The following is an 18967-nucleotide window of genomic DNA, read 5'->3' on the forward strand; positions in this document are numbered from 1 at the left end:
TTGAGCCCATTGTTGTAGTCATTGTGTCAGCCCATCTTGTTTAGAATCTCCCCTCTTTTCACTGACTATCTGCTTTATAAAGCATTATACACTTCTCCAGAGACTAGTCCCTCCTGATATCATGTCAAAAGTACATGAGATCTCATCATCCTCACTTGTAAGGAACATTTTGGCTGTACTTCTTCCAGGACAGATTTGTTTGTTCTTTGGCAGTCCATGGTCTATTGAATATTTTTGCTGATACCATAATTCAAAGACATCAATTCTTCTTTGGTCTTCCCTATACATTGTCCAGCTTTCACATGCATTTGAGGCAAATGAAAATGCTATGGCTTTGGTCAGGTGTACCTTAGTTTTTAAACTGACATATTTGCTTTTTGAAACTTAGTTTTTTGCAGCAGATTTGCCCGATGGAAGTATGTCATTTGATTTCTTGACTGCTGCTTCCATGGGTGTTGATTGTGGACCCAAGTAAAATGAAATCTATCTTTTCTCTTTTTTTCATGACATTGCTTAATGGTCCAGTTGTGAGGATTTTGTTTTCTCTATGTTGAGATATAATCCACACTGAAGGCTGTAGTCTTTGATCTTTATCATTAAGTGCTTCAAATCCGTCTTCACTTTTCAGCAAGCCAAGTTGTGTCATCTGCGTATTGCAGGTTGTTAATGAATCTTCCTCCAATCTTGATGCCATGTTCATCTTTATATAGTCCAACTTCTTGGATTATGTGCTTAGTGTACAGATTGAATAAGTATAATGAAAGGATACAACCTTGATGCCCACCTTTCCTAATTTTAAACCATGCCATATCCCCTTCTTTAGTTGAATGACTGACTCTTGGTCTCTGTACAGGTTTCACATGAGCACAATTAAGTGGTCTGGAATTCCAATTCTTGGCAGTGTTGTTCGATAATTTGTTATGATCCACACGGTCACATGCCTTTGCATAGTCAATAAACACAAGTAAACATCTGTCTGCTATTCTGTGCTTTCTGCCAAGATCCACCTGACATCAGTAATAACATCCCTCATTCCACTTCCTCTTCTGACTCTGGATTGTACTTCTGGCAATTCTCTATGTACTGTTGCAAATGTCTTTGAATTATCTTCAGCAAAGTTTTACTTGCATGTAATATTAATGATACTGTTAATAATTTCCACATTCTGTTGGCTCACCCTTCTCTGGAATGGGCACAAATATGGATCTCTTCTACCATTGGCCGGCAGCTGTTTTCCAGATTTCTTTTTATAGACTAGAGAGCACTTTTACCATTACATTTATGTGTTGCAACTTCTCAATTGGTATTCCATCCATTCCTGAACCCTTGTTTTTCACCAGTGCCTTCAGTGCAGCATGGAGTTCTTCCCTCTGTACCATCAATCGTTCATCATATTCATCATACACTACTCCTGCAATGGTCTAACGTTGACACATTTCTTTTTGGTACATTGACTCTGTGTATTCCTATCTACTTCTGATGTTTCCTGCATTGTTTAGTATTTTGCTCATAGAATCCTTTAGTAGTGCAACTCGAGGCTTGAACTTTTTCTTCAGTTCTTTCAGCTTGATTAAATGTAGAACATGCTTGTTCCTTTTGGTTTTATAAATCCAGGTCTTTGCACATCTCATTTATAATGCTATACTTTGTCTTCTATAGCTCCCTCTGAAATCTTCTGTTCAGCTCTTTTATTTCATCATTTCTTCTGTTCACTTTAGCTACTTTGCATTCAAGAGCAAGTTTCAGAGTCTCTTCTGACATCCATTTTCCTTGTTTCTCTCTCTCTCTCTCTCTTTTTTTTTTTTTTACTTTTATTGTGCTGAAAATATATACAACGAGACATCCACTAACATAACAGATTCCACATTTACAACTAAGGGACATTGATGACATTTTTCATGTGCCACCATTATGGCTGTTGTTATTGTTGCTAGGTGCTGTCGAGTCATCTCCGACTCATAACAACCCCATGTACAGCTGAATGAGCACTGCCCGGTCCTGTGCCAGTTCCAAGATCCCTGCTATGCCTGAGTCCATCGTTGCAACCACTGTGTCAATCCATTACTGCTATTCTTTTCCAAAATATTCTGCCACCTATTAGCATAAACTCAATGCCCACCAAACAAAAGCTTCCTCTTCCCCCTTCCCTCCTACCTCTGGTAACCACTAATAATCTTGGGTATATACCTGTACATTTTTCTATTTATCTATCTATCTATCTGTCTGTCTGTCTATGTGTGTGTGTCTGTTTTTTTTTTTTCCAACCTATCTAGGAATTTTCCCTCCATTCCTCTCCCATCCCTGGTAACCAACAAAGAAAGTTTCCTTTTGTATATAACCTTTTCTTGATTTTTTTACAATAAAGGACTAATACAACATTTGTCCATCTGTGAATGACTTATTTCACTCAGCATGATGTGCTCCAAGTTCATCCACATTATACGATGTTTTGCAGAGTCTACATTATTCTTTAGGGTTGCATACTATTCCATTGTGTGTCTGTACCACAGTTTGTTTATCCATTCTTTGGTTGATGGGCATTTAGGTTGTTTCCATCTCTTTGCTGTTGTAAATAGTGCTATGATGGGCATGGGTGTGCATATATCTATTCATGTCCTGGCTCTCACTTCTTTAGGATACATACCTCGTAATAAGATTGCTAGATGAAATGGTACTTCTGTTTCCAACTTTTTAAGGAATTGCCATAACAATTTCCACAGTGGTCATATCATTTTGCAGTCCCACCAGCAGTGTAGCAGAGTCCCAATCTCTCCACATCCTCACTGGCATTTGTTATTTTCTGTCTTGCTGAACTTTGCTATTAGTACTGAGGTGAGATGGTATCTCATGGCTTTTTGATTTGCATCTTTCTAATGGTTAATGATCACAAACATTTCTTCATGTGTTTATTGGCTGCTTGAATATCCTCTTTGGTGAAGTGTTCATGTCTTCTGCTCATTTTTTAATTGGATTGTTTGTCTTTTTGATGTTGAGGTGTTGGGGTTTTCTATGAATTTTAGAGATAAGTGTTTTGTCTGATACGTCATTGCCAAATATTTTTTTCCTGTTCTATAGGTTCTCCTTTTATACTTTTGGAGAAGTCTTTTGATCCACATACGAATTTAATTTTTAGAAGATCCCAATCTAGTTTGTTTTCTGCTGCTTGTGCATCTTGGGTTATGCTTGATTGTATATTTATGCCACAAGTTAAAAAAAAAATGCCCCTGTTTTCTTTGATAAACTTTATAGTTTTAGGTTTCATACTTTAGTCTTTGATCCATCTGGAGTTAGTTTTTGTGAGTGGCGTGAGGTGTGGCTCTTGTTTTATTTTTCTGCAAATAGATATTCCATTTTAACAGGACCATTTGTTAAAGAGGCTATTGAATTGAATGGATTTCTTCTCCATTGAATGGATTTCAGCCCCTTTGTCAAAGATCAGCTGACCATAGGTTGATGGATTGATTTCTGGGTTCTTATTTCTGTTCTGCTGAACTTTGTGTCTGTCATTATACCAATATCAGGCTGCTTTGACAGCTGTGGCTATATAGTAGGTTTTGAGACCTGGGAGTGTGAAAACTCCTACTTTGTTCTTTTTCTTTGGTCATGCTTTGCTTATCCAAGATCTCTTTCCTTTTCATATAAAATTAGTGATTAGTTTTGCCATGACTTTGAAGAATGTTGTTGGCCTGTAGATCAGGATTACATTGAATATATAGATGCTTTAAGTAGTATTGATATTTTCACAATATTAAATCTTCCCATCCATGAGCATAGTATGTTCTTCATTTATGTAGATCCCTTACAGTTTCTTGAAATAGTGTTTTGTAGTTTTCTTTGTATGAGTCTTTTGTGTTCTTGGTAAGATTTATTCCCAAATATTTAATCTTTTTGGTACCTATTATGAATGATACTGATTTCCTTTTTTCCTTTTCAGAGACCTCTTTGCTGGTGTAGAGGAATCTAACTGATTTTTGTATGTTGCTCTTGTATCCTGCCACTATGTTAAATCTTTCAGTAAATTCTAGTAGTTTTCTTGCTGAGTCTCCTGGGTTTTCTGTGTATAGACCATATCACCTACAAATAGGGATAGTTTGACTTCTTCCTTACCAATTTGGATGCCTTTGATTTCCCTTTCTAGCCTTATTGCCCTGGCTTGGACTTCTATACAATGTTGAATAGAAGTGAGATACAGGACATCCTTGTCTTGTTCCTGTTTGCAAGGGGAATGGTTTCAGTCTCTCTCCATTAAGAATAGTGCTGGCTGTTGGTTTTGCATATATGCCCTTTATTATGATAGGAATTTTCCTTCTATTTTTCTGAGGAATGGGTGTCGGATTTTATCAAATGCCTTTTCTGCATCTACTGATACAATCATGTGATTCTTTTCCTTTATTTTACTTATGTGATGTGTTACATTGATTGTTTTTCTAATATTGAACTATCCTTGCATACCTGGTATGAATCCCACTTGATCATGATGTATTATTTTTTTAATATGTTGTTGGAATCTATTGGCTAAAATTTTGTTGAAGATTTTTGCATCTATAATCATGAGGGATATTGGTATGTAGTTTTCCTTTCTAGTGGCTGACATCCATTTTTGTCTTTTCTCTCTTCTCTATGTTTGTAATGACTCTTTGCTTTCTTCATATATGATATCCTTGATGTCATCCAACAACTTGTGGGGTCTTTGGTCAGTGGTGTTTAGTGCATCAAATATGTTTTTGAGACAGTCTATAAATTCAGATTGGATGTAGTGCCTAAGGCATGTGACTGCTAACCAGAAGGCTGATGATTCAAACCCACCAGCCAGTCCTCGGAAGGAAGACTGGGCAATCTACTTCCGTAGAGAGACTGCCTCAGAAACCCAAGGAGGAGTCTCTGTGAGTTGAATCTGATTTGATGGCAGTGAGTTTGGTTTTGTATAGCATTTTACATCAGGACAGATTTTGAAATGTTCTTTTTGATGATTAATGCCATGCCGTTTCTTTTCAATTTCTCAATCCCGGCATAGTTCACCTTCTGTATATGTAACTTTACTTAGTACAAGAAAAGACTTGAAGCCTTTTCAGTGATTTAAAAGCTGCACGTGTAGCAAGTGAAGGTGATTGTGATGAATATTTTGCCAGTAGGGGTTAGTTCAGTTATTTCAAAGTAAGAACAAATTTGCATAACATTAAAGGCAAGTAGGAGTTGTTCACAACCCTGGAGCTGCCTGTACAACTTGTTAAGCCTTCACTATGGGCCTAAATTTCAGTTTTGATCAGCTTTTATTATATTTTGACTCTTTTCTCTGACAACTATAATTTTTTGCTGCTATATATTTGCCTACCTCCAGTGGCTTCCTTTCTGATTTGCTGTTTATAACTTTCTATGGATTTAGAAGCCAGAAACCAAACTTGTTAGGAGTGACTATAGAGTTAGTCAGTAGTCCAAAATAGGATCTGAGAACAAGAGCTGTAAGCAAGTATAAGCTGTAAGCATGTCAGTGCATGGCCACGAGCACAGGTATGCAGTTGCTTACTGGTTGTCATTTGTGGTAGACTGGTGAGGTTGGCTGAGTTGCATCACTATAATTTCAGTTGCAGGCAGGCTGATTTTAACAATGTGCCCTGAACTCATTGTGGACAATTAGGAACTCATGGTTCAAGTATATTAAAAGAAAATATATAGATTTTGAGCCTCAGGAGCCAAGATTGAATGTTCACTGATAATTTTAAATACATGGTCACAAATAACAATTTGTTCTGCAAATCATATCATAAAGATTCAAAGATATTAAATCATACTGATCTTACTGTGGTGAGAGGAATTGTATAGGTTCCTTTGGATCAGAACACATCTTTTACCAAGCTTTCTACAATTGGAGAACATAGAAATGAAAGAATCATTCACTTTTAAGAATCTAATGAGATTAACTTCTTGTATTCAATGATGAGTTTTGTTTTTCAGTAGATCTTTATTGGACCCAATTTGTTGGAATCACAAACTATAATACTTAATATGATGTTTAGTAATCTAATACCCAATTTCGTTCTTTTTTGTTTTGTTTTCCTAATTATGACAAATACGTTCGAGAGTGCAAATGTTAAACTGGTATCTGTTCCTCTCACAGCACAAGGCATTTCATTTAACAGTGGTGATGTGCATGGCATCATTGCATTGTGGTGTTTTTGAATTCTAAAAATAAAACTAGTTTTCATGTCAGTTCTGACTCATGGTGACCCCATGCATATCAGAGTAGAACAGTGTTCTGTAGGATTTTCAGTGGCTGATATTTTGGAAGTAGATTGCCAGAACTTTGTTCTGAAGTGACATTGCATGGACTCGAACCTCTAGCCTTTCAGTTAGCAGCCCATCATGTTAACCATTTCACCACCCAGGGAATCCATCTTACTATTGTTCTCTCGACTTTAGTAATAATTCTGGATTTGTTCTAGATATGTTTCTGTTTTCATTTTTTGTATTTCAGAGTCTCTGAAAAGGAGCTCTAGTGCCGTAGTGCCTAAGGCATTTGACTGCTAACCAAAAAGTTAGTAGTTCAAACCTGCCCACCACTCCATGGAAGAAAGACTCAGCAATCTACTTCCATAAAGATTTACCATCTCGCATTAATAGACTGTCAAGCATAACACTAAATGCACAAACAACTGAAGATAAACTAGATGAATGGGGCCTTCTAAAACTTAATGTGTTTCAAAAGACTTCTCCAGAAGACTCAGAAGAGAACCTACAAAATGGGGAAAAAATATTCAGCAACGACGTATCTGACAAGATAAATTTATAGAAAACTCGCAACACCTTGCCAACAAAAAGATTAACAATCCAATTAAAAAATGGGCAGAAGACATGAATAGACACTTCACCAAAGAGGATATTCAAGGGGCCAGCAAATGTATGAAGAAATGCTCACGGTCATTAACCATCAGAGAGATGCAAATCAAAGCAACAGTGAGATACCATCTCACCCCAGTACTGATGGCAAAGTTCAACAAGACAGAAAATAACAAATGCTGGTGAGGAATGGAGAGATTGGGACTCTTACACACTGCTGGTGAGACTGTAAAATGATAACAACCACTGTGGAAAGCAGTATGGAGATTCCTTAAAAAGTTGGAATTAGAAATACCATTTGACCCAGCCATCCCATTACTAGGTACATATCCTACAGAAGTGAGAGCCAGGACATGAACAGAGATATGCACATCCATGTTCATCACAGCACTATTTACAATAGCCAAAAGATGGAAACAACCTAGGTGCCTATCAACAGAAGAATGGATAACCAAACTATGGTGCATACAGACAAGGGAATACTACGCAACACTAAAGAATAAGGTAGAATCTGCAAAATACCGTATAATGTGGATGAACTTGGAGGACATTATGCTGAGTGAAATAAGTCAATCACAGAAGGACAAATATAGTATTAGTTCATTATTGTAAAAAATCAAAGAAAGGTTTATATATGGAAGGAAACTTTCTTTGTGTTTACCAGGAGTGGGAGGAGAGAGGAGGGAACACTGAAAAAAAAAAAAAAAAGCATTGACCCACGGCACTTTAGTTTTGTGTATTTCACTGTACATAAATCATATTTCAATAAAATGTAAAGAAAAAAAAGATTTACAGCCATGGAAACCCAAAGGGGGTCGCTATGGGTTGGAATTGACTTGATGGCAGTGAGTTTCATTTGGTATCGTCTCTGCCACCAATTATTTTATATTCCAGTCTTTCTACTTATAAGCAACTCTACCATAAAATTCAAGATTTTAGTATTGTAAATAACATTTTTATCTTGATTATTAAAGTAATACATGCTTTGTGATCAATACTTGGAAAATATAAGAAAAGTATAAAGAAAAAATTACCAATAATCTAACCACTTCTGTATAAACATTGTTAATGTTTTCATATATTTGCTGTTACTTTTTACATGATTGAAATGCTATTAAACTGTGGTCAGCTTTTTATTCACATTATATTATGAACATATGAACAATTTTCCTTTGATGTTACAAATTCTTTGAAAACATACAGATATTATTTTAATTGTCTAGAAATATTTTGTCATATGAACATATTAAAAGTGTTAAACCATTTCTATATTGTTGGCTTTGGCTTATTTCTGATTTTTCTTTATGAGGAGCAATTTAGTAAACATCTTTGTGAATATTTTTTCTCCTTGTAATCCAGATAATTTGTTTTGGTTAAGAGTTGTAAAAATTGGGTCAAATAGTAGGATCATTTTTCTTTCATTAATGATTTCCACTGAAAATAAATGTTATTGTATAATAAGTACTAAATCATTCTTTTTCTCTTTTCCCACAGCTCACAACCCTGGGAAATCTTACACCTTCAAGCACTGTGTTTTTCTGCTGTGACATGCAGGAAAGATTCAGACCAGCTATCAAGTATTTTGGGGATATTATTAGTGTGGGACAAAGATTGGTATGTTTGTGTATTTTTTTCCAGTTTGCTGAAGCACGATATGTAATCATATATTCACATAGGTATATATATTACTAATTGTTTTCTTTTTCTGGTTACTTTTGCAGTTGCAAGGAGCCAGGATCTTAGGAATTCCAGTTATTGTAACAGAACAATATCCTAAAGGTCTTGGGAGCACTGTTCAAGAAATTGACTTAACAGGTGTAAAACTGGTACTTCCAAAGACCAAGTTTTCAATGGTATTACCAGAAGTAGAGGCTGCGTTAGCAGAGATTCCAGGAGTCAGGAGTGTTGTATTATTTGGAGTAGAAGTAAGTACTTGTTGTGTTTGGATTTGATATAATTTGCAGAAAACTTGTATTTGCAGAAGGCAGTTTTGTATAGGGAGTACCATTTAAGTAGCAATGATGATGAAAAATAAACACCATTCATTAGGTATTAACTATTTGCATGACATTGATTTTGGCACTTTATTAACTCATTAAATCCTCACAACAACCCAGTGAGCTAAAGTATTCTTAGTCATCCCATTTATGAATCAAGAAACAGCACAGTGGCCAAGATAATAGAGCTGGAAAAGTATGGAGCTAGATATGAATCCAGGTGATTGGTTCTTGGACCACATGTCTAACCACTATATTGGAATACATTTTCACCAAAGGCAATATTTTTTTATGTCTTGTGGAATTTTGCTTTGGTCATATTTTTCTGCTGTAACAACCTTGAAAGTCATGTAGTTGGTTGTTTTTCAAACTAGAATCATGTACATATTCTCTTAAAGGAAAAAAAATATCCTCATGGATTCCTAATACTAATTTAAATCGATTTTGTGTTGTTTTTTCAAAAATGGGCAGACAATCTAGGTATTTGTTCATAGCTTTTAAACAACTATTAACCTAACATTGAAAAAAATTAAGAACAAAATAATGTTAATTTAATATGTCTTTGTTGTTATGATGTTAACTCCCAGTAGTACGAAAGTGTAGGTGTAGCCTCAGGTTTAAATGTACACTAAGCATTTCTGTATTTTGAATTAAATAATGAGAATATAGAGAAAACCCATTTGTATAAATATGTTATACTCCCTGCTGTTGCTGACTTTTGCACTTTTTTTGCTTGTTCATCGTAATTGTCTCTCAAGCTAAATCATAGTTATCTTGGAGTTGTCCTCCAATGTGTATTTTAATGGCCATCAGTTGATAATTCTCCAAAGGTCTCTTATCATGTGAAGTTAAGGTCGACGTTGTGTTGTTACTAAAATCTGTGTTCATTGGTTATTGCTGGAACATGTTTTTTACTCTTTGTTCTCTCCTAATGAATTAGTACAAGTTAGTACTTAAAAATGATGGGATCTGTGTAATACATTTGCTGGTGATATAAACTGGGTATTTTTTTGGCCATGTCACTTAGTTTGGCCTACGTTATTGGGTGCCTTTAATGACTCAGTTTTTTCACTATTTTCTCAGTCTGCAGTACTGCAAAATCATTATTTGTGGTTGGCATTTGATGTGAGTGTAGAAATAAACACAAATGAAAGTGCCACCATAACTGAGTGGTAGCAGGCAGCTACGTTAAAGGTCGTACAGACGACACAGATAAAGGTCTTAAAAAAAAATTCTCACAGAGCATATTCATATAAGAATATGTTCAACTTTCCTAGTAGCAGAAGCATTGATATAATCCTATTACTGATTGTACAAGTAAGTAAACCAAAGCCAGGTATGTGGGTTTACGCTCAAGATCACCTAGTGAACTCAAGGCAAACCTAGGTCTAGAACAAGGTCATTAGATTTGAAATGCTCTTTCTGCTTTATCTTGTTGTATGCTTATAACATACTTTTCATTTACTATGTATGATTCTTTACTTTTTCTACTAGACTCATGTGTGCATCCAACAAACTGCTCTGGAGCTAGTTGGCCGAGGTATTGAGGTTCATATTGTTGCTGATGCCACCTCATCAAGAAGCATGATGGATCGGATGTTTGCTCTTGAGGTAACTGATCTGCTTTAAAATAAATTATTTATGAAGTTTTCCAAATAAATTTAAAGAGTATTACATGTTTTATAGCAGTAGTAGGTTTACCTCTTTAATTTGATACTAGTTTGATCATATCAGACCCAAATGATTTCCAGAGACTTGATTGCATTTACTGACCATTGAGGTTTTGCCACTATTGTTGATGTTGTTATGTGCCATTGAGTCAGACCTGACTCATAGTGACCCCTCCTTGGGTTTCCGAGGCGGTATCACTACGAAAGTAGATTGCTCAACCTTCTTTCTGAGGAGTGGCTAGTGGGTTTGAACCTCCAGCCTTCTAGTTAGCAGTCAAGTGCCTTAGGCACTGTGCTGCCAGAGCTCCTATCCTATTTTATTTCTTGTATCCTCCTTAGAATTAGATTTCTAGTAAAGCCAAAAGCTTCTTTCCATGTTTTTTGTAACTTCCCTGTACTTTTGTACATGAACTGAGACATATTCTAAGAGGCCTGGCCTGAACTAACTACTTAAAGATTTACAAATTGAAACAGTTCAACTGGGTTTAACTCAGCCAGATAGTGACCAAAATACTAGGGCAAATTGGGCCTAAGCCTGCTTCTGCCTCCTTAGACTTGAATTTCTGGGAGTAGGAGGTATATAACCAAAGTGGACACAACTCACATACAGTGTTTTTTGCTTTCTGAAACTAGAGTCAAGAAGTTAATAATTTTTTTTTGTCATTATTGTGTAATAGTACTCTTACATAAGCATTTTTATTCCAAAGCTATTGAAATTACCATGCAGTCCTTTGAAAACTTCATTTTGTGTTTGGTCTTCATTTTGTGTGTGGGTCTATTTTTTCGTATTTAATTCAAATTCTATAATAATGTAGAAGCTCTGGTGGTGTAGTGCCTAAGGTATTTGACTGCTAACCAGAGGGCTGGAGGATCAAACCCAGCAACCACTCCTCGGAAGGAAGATTGGGCAATCTACTTCTGGAGGGATACCGCCTCAGAAACCCAAGGAGGGGTTGCTCTGAGTCACATCTGATGGCAGTGTGTTGGGTTGTTGTATAATAACATTAGAGTACTGTCATGTGGATTTAATTGCTTGAGTTCTTTAACAGTTCTATTTTTATTAACAATGGGAAATATAGATTGTATTTGAGACCCTTCAGTGTTCATGTGCAGGTTGACCTATGACCTGCTTTATCTACAGGATTGCTAAATCCTCTAGTTAGCCTAAAGTGTTCCCTAGGGTGGTAAGGTAGGTCAAAGCTATTAGAAAGGGCAAAGACTAGTGAGAAGAAAAAAGAAGAATAAAGGGCAGTGGGGGAGGGATGAGGCAGAAGCAAGTGGGTAGCTGGCAAACGCAGCTAAGGCCCTGGTTGGCCATCCCTTCTTTGTTATTTCTTAAGCAGTGAGTCCGACTATTGGAATAGAGGTGGAAATACTTTTGTTTATTTTTTTAGAACTATTTTCAAATCTGTTTGCACTATTGAAACCTCCTTGGTAGCTAGGTACTAAGTGAAGTGTTGCTGTTTCCAATGTCAGCAAAGATATTTAAGGCACTTTACAGTCCTGAGTTAATCAACTCCCACTTGGTGAGTTTCTTTGGTTGCCTGAGTTTACATACTTCCTGTCACAGGTCCTCACCTTCTCAGCAAGAAGTTCTTTTTTGTTTTTGGATAACCTTTGTTGTAATGCTGTGGTCTGGAACTTGAAGTGTTTCCAAGGGAGTAAAAAAATAAGAAACATAATGAACAAAACAAAGTAAAAACCTTGTTAGCTTGTTTCCATGTTTTATAAAGAAATGTCAAGGACTTTTCTCCTACATTCATGTAAGCTTTCTTTGATATGTCTTTATTGTGGCTTTTATTACAGAAAATTTTGATCGTTAATTCTGTCTTCCCATGAGACTCAATAAAAATATGGCCAGCTGTTTACCATCTGAACTTCATTCTTTGAGAGGCAGTCTGTAATCTTCTGTGATTAGCAGCCCAGAGAGGGCGTGTTCATAAGGGTTTTAATTCAAGTTCTGTTGTCATTTCATAATTTTGTGTCCTTGAACAAGTTATCTAACCTTACACCTCAGATTACTAATTGGTAAAATGGAAATAATAATAGCCATTACATCATAGGATTTTTGTGAGGATTAAATGAGAGTAACGTGTTGATGATAACACTTCATACAGTGCCTGACACATTAAACATTCAAATACTGGCTGCTGCTTTTTCCTTTAAATTTCATTTTTTGTCTTCTCAGAAATGTATAAACCTCCTCTGAGACCTGTAAGGAAGGAGGCCTGAGAAATGGATAAAGAAAGGATCTGTTGTCTAGGTTGTATTTGAAAGGGCCTAGAGCTCGGGTGGTGCAGTGATTGAAGCATTCATCTGCTAACCAGCAGGTTGGTGGTTTGAACTCACCGGCCACTCTGATGGAGAAAGATGAAGCAGTCTGCTTCTGTAAAGATTTATAGCCTTGGAAACCCTAGTGGGCAGTTCTACTCTGTCTTAAAGGGTTCCTGTGAGTCAGAATTGACTCGATGGCAGTGGATTATTTTATTTTATTTTATTTATTGGGAACAACCAGCATTTCCCATCATTAAAAGTGTTGAAGTTGAAAGAAAACAAAAAAGTTCTAGAGTAGGTTAAGTGGTAGTGGAGGAAACTTGCCATATTTCTGTTTTTCTCTCACTTGAAAATGGAGGTGATTTTGTTTGACCTTGAAATATTGAGAAAATGTTTTCTCTTTTATTCTATGACTATGAAAGTTAAATAACAATGCAACCATCTCCCCTTCTTCTCTTTTGCTTTAGAGCACAACTAAAGATTATTCCTGAGACTGACATTATTAATATAGCAATCTTAGTAGGCAATAAGATTTATAGTTAGCCTTATTGAAACCTCTGTTGTGCCAGGTTCTGTGATGTGTGCTCAGCAAATGTTTTTTGATCATCTACTATGTGTCACCATTATTTCTTTTAACTGATACTTATAGAGGAAATGAAGAATCAAATAGAATAAAATTCTCTCTTGATGTGTTTGTACTTTTGGGGAGTTTTTAGTGCTTCTTGGAAATTTAATAGGCTTAGTCATTTCTTTTCCCTCTCTGACACTGTCATAATTTTGTGCTCTTGAATTTTTAGGTTTGTGGGTCAGAGTAACCTTTCTTTTCATTTGGCCTAGTTGGACTGGCTTTGCAATTGTATGGGAAGAAGTTTGGAAGCCTATTAAGATATGTACCTACATGCATTAAACAGCTAGAATTTTAATTGCCCTTTAAGCCAGGAAAGAAAGCGAGAGAGGGGTCAGAACCATCATTGTGGGTATTCTCATAGTTCAGGGTGGTGGGCAGGAAGCTGCCTGTTGTTCTTTCTCACTCCTTAGACACCCCTCAGGCTGGTGCATGCAGTCACTATGGGAAGGTCTAGAAACCACATCTAAGCATTTTGCATTTTTGCTGAGCCATGCTTTGCCCTAACACAGCTAGATAATGTTGAAACTCAGTCAGTATTGGCCACATCCTAGTCTTGAAGCTAATTAACATTGAGGTTTCCGTTTACTAAAATGGATTTCTGTGACAAGTGGAGACGAGATGTCCCAGTCTGCCTCTGCATCAGTGAGGACTGTTGGTGTGGAGTGGACCGGGCCCTAGTCAGCAGAGCACCGGGGAAAGTTGGACATTGTAGAATGGCTTCTTCTAGATTGTCATATTTCTTCCTTAGACCTGTTTAGACCTGGAAACAGTTTTCTCTCCTTCTTGCCTCTCCAAGGAACTAGAAAAATTAGTGAGAACTGATCTTTGTTAGCACCTGAGAGTTTATAAAGCACTCTCACAGACATTGGAAGTCTGTGATTCACGTTCAGATCAGACAGAATCATTGAAAATCAACATATTCAAGAAAGAGCTGAGAGGAAGGCGGTGCAAGGCAAAGGGAGAGAGCTGGGTTTTAATGCAGGTCTGTTGACTACGTTCTATGCTGCTTTCTCATAGCTGGGCTGCAGCCAGCCTTGTATACAGTCCCTATTCTGTCTGAAGCCAGCACACAGTACTTTGAGATTTTCCAAGCAGTCCTAGTGGCCCAGTGGTTACGTGCTTGGCTGCTAATCAGAAGGCTGAAGATTGAACCCACCCAGAGGCTCCATAGGCAAAAAGACCTCAAGATCTAGTCCTGGAAATTCAGCTTAGGAAACCCTGTGGAGCAGTTCTGTTCTGTGGAATAGAGTCACTATGAGTCAGAATCAACTTGTGGTCATATAAGAGTTTTGATATAATAGAACTTAATTAAAAAGCAAGGAGAAGATACGGCTTTTAGATGTGTTTTTTAAAGCTCAGATAAATTAGCCCTGATACTTGTCAGAACATAAAGACCACTAACCTCTTTGCTTTTTGCCCCGTCTTTGCTGCATGTTCAGGTTTGTGGGTCAGAACAACCTGCTGTTGCTTCTTTGTTTCTTGGGAGTTTTGGTCAATTGCTCTGAACTTTTTTCTGTCCTGGTGGTCCTGGTCCACATTTACTTTCTGATAAGTAGTAAGAACTTATACTCCCTACTTTGTCCTTAGGGCAGAGAAGGAAGAGTCTGCCAGAGTGAAGGTTAGATCTATAGATGCCCATCCCTCTACTGAAGAATTGTCCCCCACCACATGCTGCTGTCCTGGCTATTCAAGTGCTGACTTCTTTATGAAGAAATGCTGATCCTGATTTGTCCCCAACCATTTCATCATCTTCCATGGGTCTTTCAGTGGATATTTCTTGGGATAAGTTTGACTGTCCCTCTACCCACCCACCACCCCCCTTCCTGAAGATAACTACTATGTCAGAAGAATGAATCTCTTCTGTAGAATTTTCTTTTCTTCCCCCTTCTCTCTTTTCCCCTCATTTTCTCTCCCTCATCTCTCCTTTGTCCCACTCCTTCTCTCTTACTCCCATCTCCTACATCTTTTTCCTTCCCCATGAGATTTTTCTCCTTTTTTATTATAATTACACTGGACCAATTTAGCATTCCTTGACCTGTCATTGAAACTTTATGTAGTAGTTAAGGTTTTATGTCAGCTTGGCTGGGTCTGGTTTTGAGTGGCATGGGATAGTTCCCCATGATGAGTCTGGCAATCAACTCCATGGTGGAATCTGCCACGAGTAGGTGAGTAGCTGCATTTTAGGGATGGTGGGCTGCTTCCCATATGTATATATATTCCCTATTTGACTCTGTATGACAGGAGAAGCTTTAGGAATGGTCTCTAGCTTATGGCATGCTTGATCCCTGCATGTAGCCTAGTTGTTTAGCAGTATGCCATGTTGCCTTAGTGATCTTGGGACTTGTTCTGGACTTGAATCAATGGCCTGCTGTGTGGTTTGGTTTTTACTTGTCGACCTTGGGTTTGTCAGCCTCAGCAGCCAGCAGCTGCCTGAGTAAAGAAAGCCTCTGGCGTCAGTGGGCCGGGAGCAAGAGGCAGAGCTGAAGCCCAAGGTTGAGGGGTTTTCACCCAGCTCTTAGAGCCCGGAACTTTAAACTCAGACTTCTAGCCTCCAAAACTGTAAGAGAATAAACTCCTGTTTGTGAAAGCTGTCCCATTTTGTGGTATATTCCTGTCAGAGCATCACTAGATAACCAAAAAATTTTACACAGCCTTAAATACGGTGCTCTAGTGGTTATAAAAAGTTTATGATGGTAGTTCACTTATCATCCAGAGGCACAGTTGTAAACCTCACTTGAGACTGTTTTCTTCTCCCACCAGTCCTAGCCAGGCAGAGATACCCTTATGAGGAAGAGTCAAATGATACATGTCAGTGTTTGGGAGAAGTTGAGAATGATACTTTTAATTCCTGCAGTAGTTTTGATATACTTAAAAACTAGTTATGTGAAATTGGATAACATAATAGAAATTTTAGACAGTTAATGAAGCCTTACAACTATTACTCATCCCCTTCTAATTTTTGAAGAAGTAACCACTAAATACCATGCATAAAAACATTCACACATATCATGATCTCATATCTCAGTGAAATTGCTGAGGGGAGAAATGTGGAAGAAGCCAACTTATCTGAATAATAGAAATAGAAATAAAAGAGTTTAATGAATTTAGTATTAAGTCAAAAGCAGTTGAGTAAATGACTGAGAGGTGAAGGTCAAATCACCAATTCTAAAAACCAGAAACCAAACTCATTGCCATTGAGTCAATTCCTACTTATAGTGACTCAGCGATTGTCATTGGATTTCCAAGGCTCTAAATCTTTATGGAAGCAGACTACCCCATCTGTCTTCCAGGAAGTGGCTGGTGGTCTCAAACCACCAATCTTTTTGGTAAGCAGCCAAATGCCTTAAACACTGCACCACCAGAGCTCCTCAAAATCAGCAAGTTATAGTTAGGAAGTAACAACAGTTAAAAGTGTCAGAATCTTCAGTGATGGAACTAGAGTTCACACCATTTCGTGTCATACTCTTTTTTAGTCTTTAGCCTTTATTACTGTCCTATCCCTGACATGTGTAAGTCATAATATTGGCTGCCTGTTTTCTCTTGTTTCTAGTTCATTTTTCATATATGGGAGATAATCATAACAGGCTAATTTTCAAATCTATCCCCATCACTGAATTTGATAGTGTAGCTAGGGTCTGTGCTTTTAATGTTGTTGTTATATGACATTGAGTCAATTCCAACTCATGGCAACCCTATGGAACAGAATAGAACGCTAACCAGAAGGCTGGTGGTTCAAATTCACCAGCCACTCCTCAGAAGGTTGGGCAATCTACTTCCGTAGTATTACGGCCTCGGAAACCCAAGGAGGGGTCGCTATGAGTCAGGTCTGACTCAACAGCACATAACAACCACAACAACATACTTTTCTTAGGCTATAATCTTTACGGAAGCAGACTGCTGCATCTTTCTTCTGTGGAGTGGCTGGTGGGTTTAAATCACTTAACCACCGAACCACCAGTGCTTTTAATAGAGGATACTAATTATTTTGGCCCAGTATACTTTTGTGGTTTTAAAATGGTGTTTTTTCTAATGCTCACTTTTTTCTTTGTCTTTATGTTTCTGTCTTTTTTTCCAAAGCGTCTTGCTCGAACTGGGATCATAGTTACCACAAGTGAGGCTGTTCTGCTACAGCTGGTGGCTGATAAAGACCATCCAAAATTCAAGGAAGTTCAGAACCTAATAAAGGCGAGTGCTCCAGAGTCGGGTCTCCTTTCCAAAGTATAGGACGTTTGAAGGACTCATACGCCATGTGCCATCAGGAGGAACAGGACTGTAAGCCCAGACAAGGCTTATCTCTATTAAACTAAAACGTTAAGTCAAAAAGTGGCTCCTTTTCTGCACCTTTTAGTAAAACTTAACCAGCTAGACCATTCGGGTACCAGTGTTTAGTTACAATGTCAAAGGCTTCAGGTGCTGCTTACCTTTTCTTTACTTTCTTTTATTTGTTAATATGCTTTTATTTATTTTTAAAAAATTACAATAGAGGTGCCTGCTTTGTCTACATTGTATACATTGATCATAACTTTCAAAAGTGCACTCTTGTGAAATTTTCTTAATTGTGCACTTTAATGAAAAACTGTACTGGTAATTGACTTTTATATTATTTTAAATGTATGTTATAATGTTAATGTAGATTCATTGCTTTTACTTTACAGGTTGATAGAAATAGGTTTATTGTATGAGCATTTGAAAACAGGATTCTGGATTATATTAACGCCTCACTATGTTGTTGACTACTTATTGAGTGAAGTACATTGATCTAATCAAACCAAATTATATGCAGTTATATCTTTCTTGATTTTGCTGATTTTCTTATTCTAATCACTAATTCTCTGTTAATATTTTCCTCTTTAGCTGAATAACTTACCTAGAAAGACTCATTCAGTCATTGCTTACTTTAATTTTATAAATGGATGGAATAATTGGCAATGCCATATAATTAATGGAGGGCTTTTGAAGTATGACATTAGCTGAGTTATCTTACAGTTATCTTGAGTACAGACACAGGATTTAGCAAAAAGATAAAGTCTGAATAAAACGTAGATTTAAAATGTCCAGATTCTATTTCAGCTAATATTCTCCATTTTTTTTTTCAAACATCACTGTTAATGCCAAAGGCATCAGTAATGGTTTACTAGTACTAATTTATAGTCATTGCTACCCTTCAATACATTTGTTTATTTTCATTGAATAATTATCAGAAGATCTTGAACTTTTTTTGAAGTATTATATGAAATATGGAACATTGCTGTCTTTTATATTAAAGTGATTAAAGAAAATGTATTATGTGAATGAAATTATTTTATCTTCCACAAGATGGCTCTCTGAGTATTATTCTCAGGATTCTAATATTTATTTAAAGGTAATAAAATTCTGGCATTTAAAATCTTTCAACTCATGAGAATTTTCAAGTAAGGGAAAGCCATTGTGGGAGGAGGGGTAGATTTAACTTAAGGAGTCTTCATTACTTAAGAGCAGAAGAAATATTTGTTTCTTTTGTCAATGGTAACAAGCTCCCTCGAGTTTTTCTTGTAGGTGTTTTTTACCCCCCCCATAAGTTTGTG

General features: G+C 37.0%; 1 protein-coding gene across 1 annotated transcript in view; it reads left to right on the forward strand.

Annotated features, from left to right (window-relative positions):
- The window catches only part of ISOC1 (isochorismatase domain containing 1), a 25046-nt gene extending 7419 nt beyond the window's left edge, over positions 1 to 17627 (forward strand). The window contains exons 2-5 of the mRNA XM_007947460.1: positions 8329 to 8448; positions 8556 to 8759; positions 10326 to 10442; positions 17481 to 17627. Coding sequence (XP_007945651.1) covers positions 8329 to 8448; positions 8556 to 8759; positions 10326 to 10442; positions 17481 to 17627 — 588 coding nt within the window. The remainder of the gene's footprint in view (positions 1 to 8328; positions 8449 to 8555; positions 8760 to 10325; positions 10443 to 17480) is intronic.
- Positions 17628 to 18967: the final 1340 nt, after the last annotated feature.

Source organism: Orycteropus afer, unplaced genomic scaffold, assembly GCF_000298275.1.
Source record: "Orycteropus afer afer isolate SDZICR_OR568_19922 unplaced genomic scaffold, OryAfe1.0 scaffold00185, whole genome shotgun sequence".
Lineage (NCBI taxonomy): Eukaryota > Metazoa > Chordata > Mammalia > Tubulidentata > Orycteropodidae > Orycteropus > Orycteropus afer.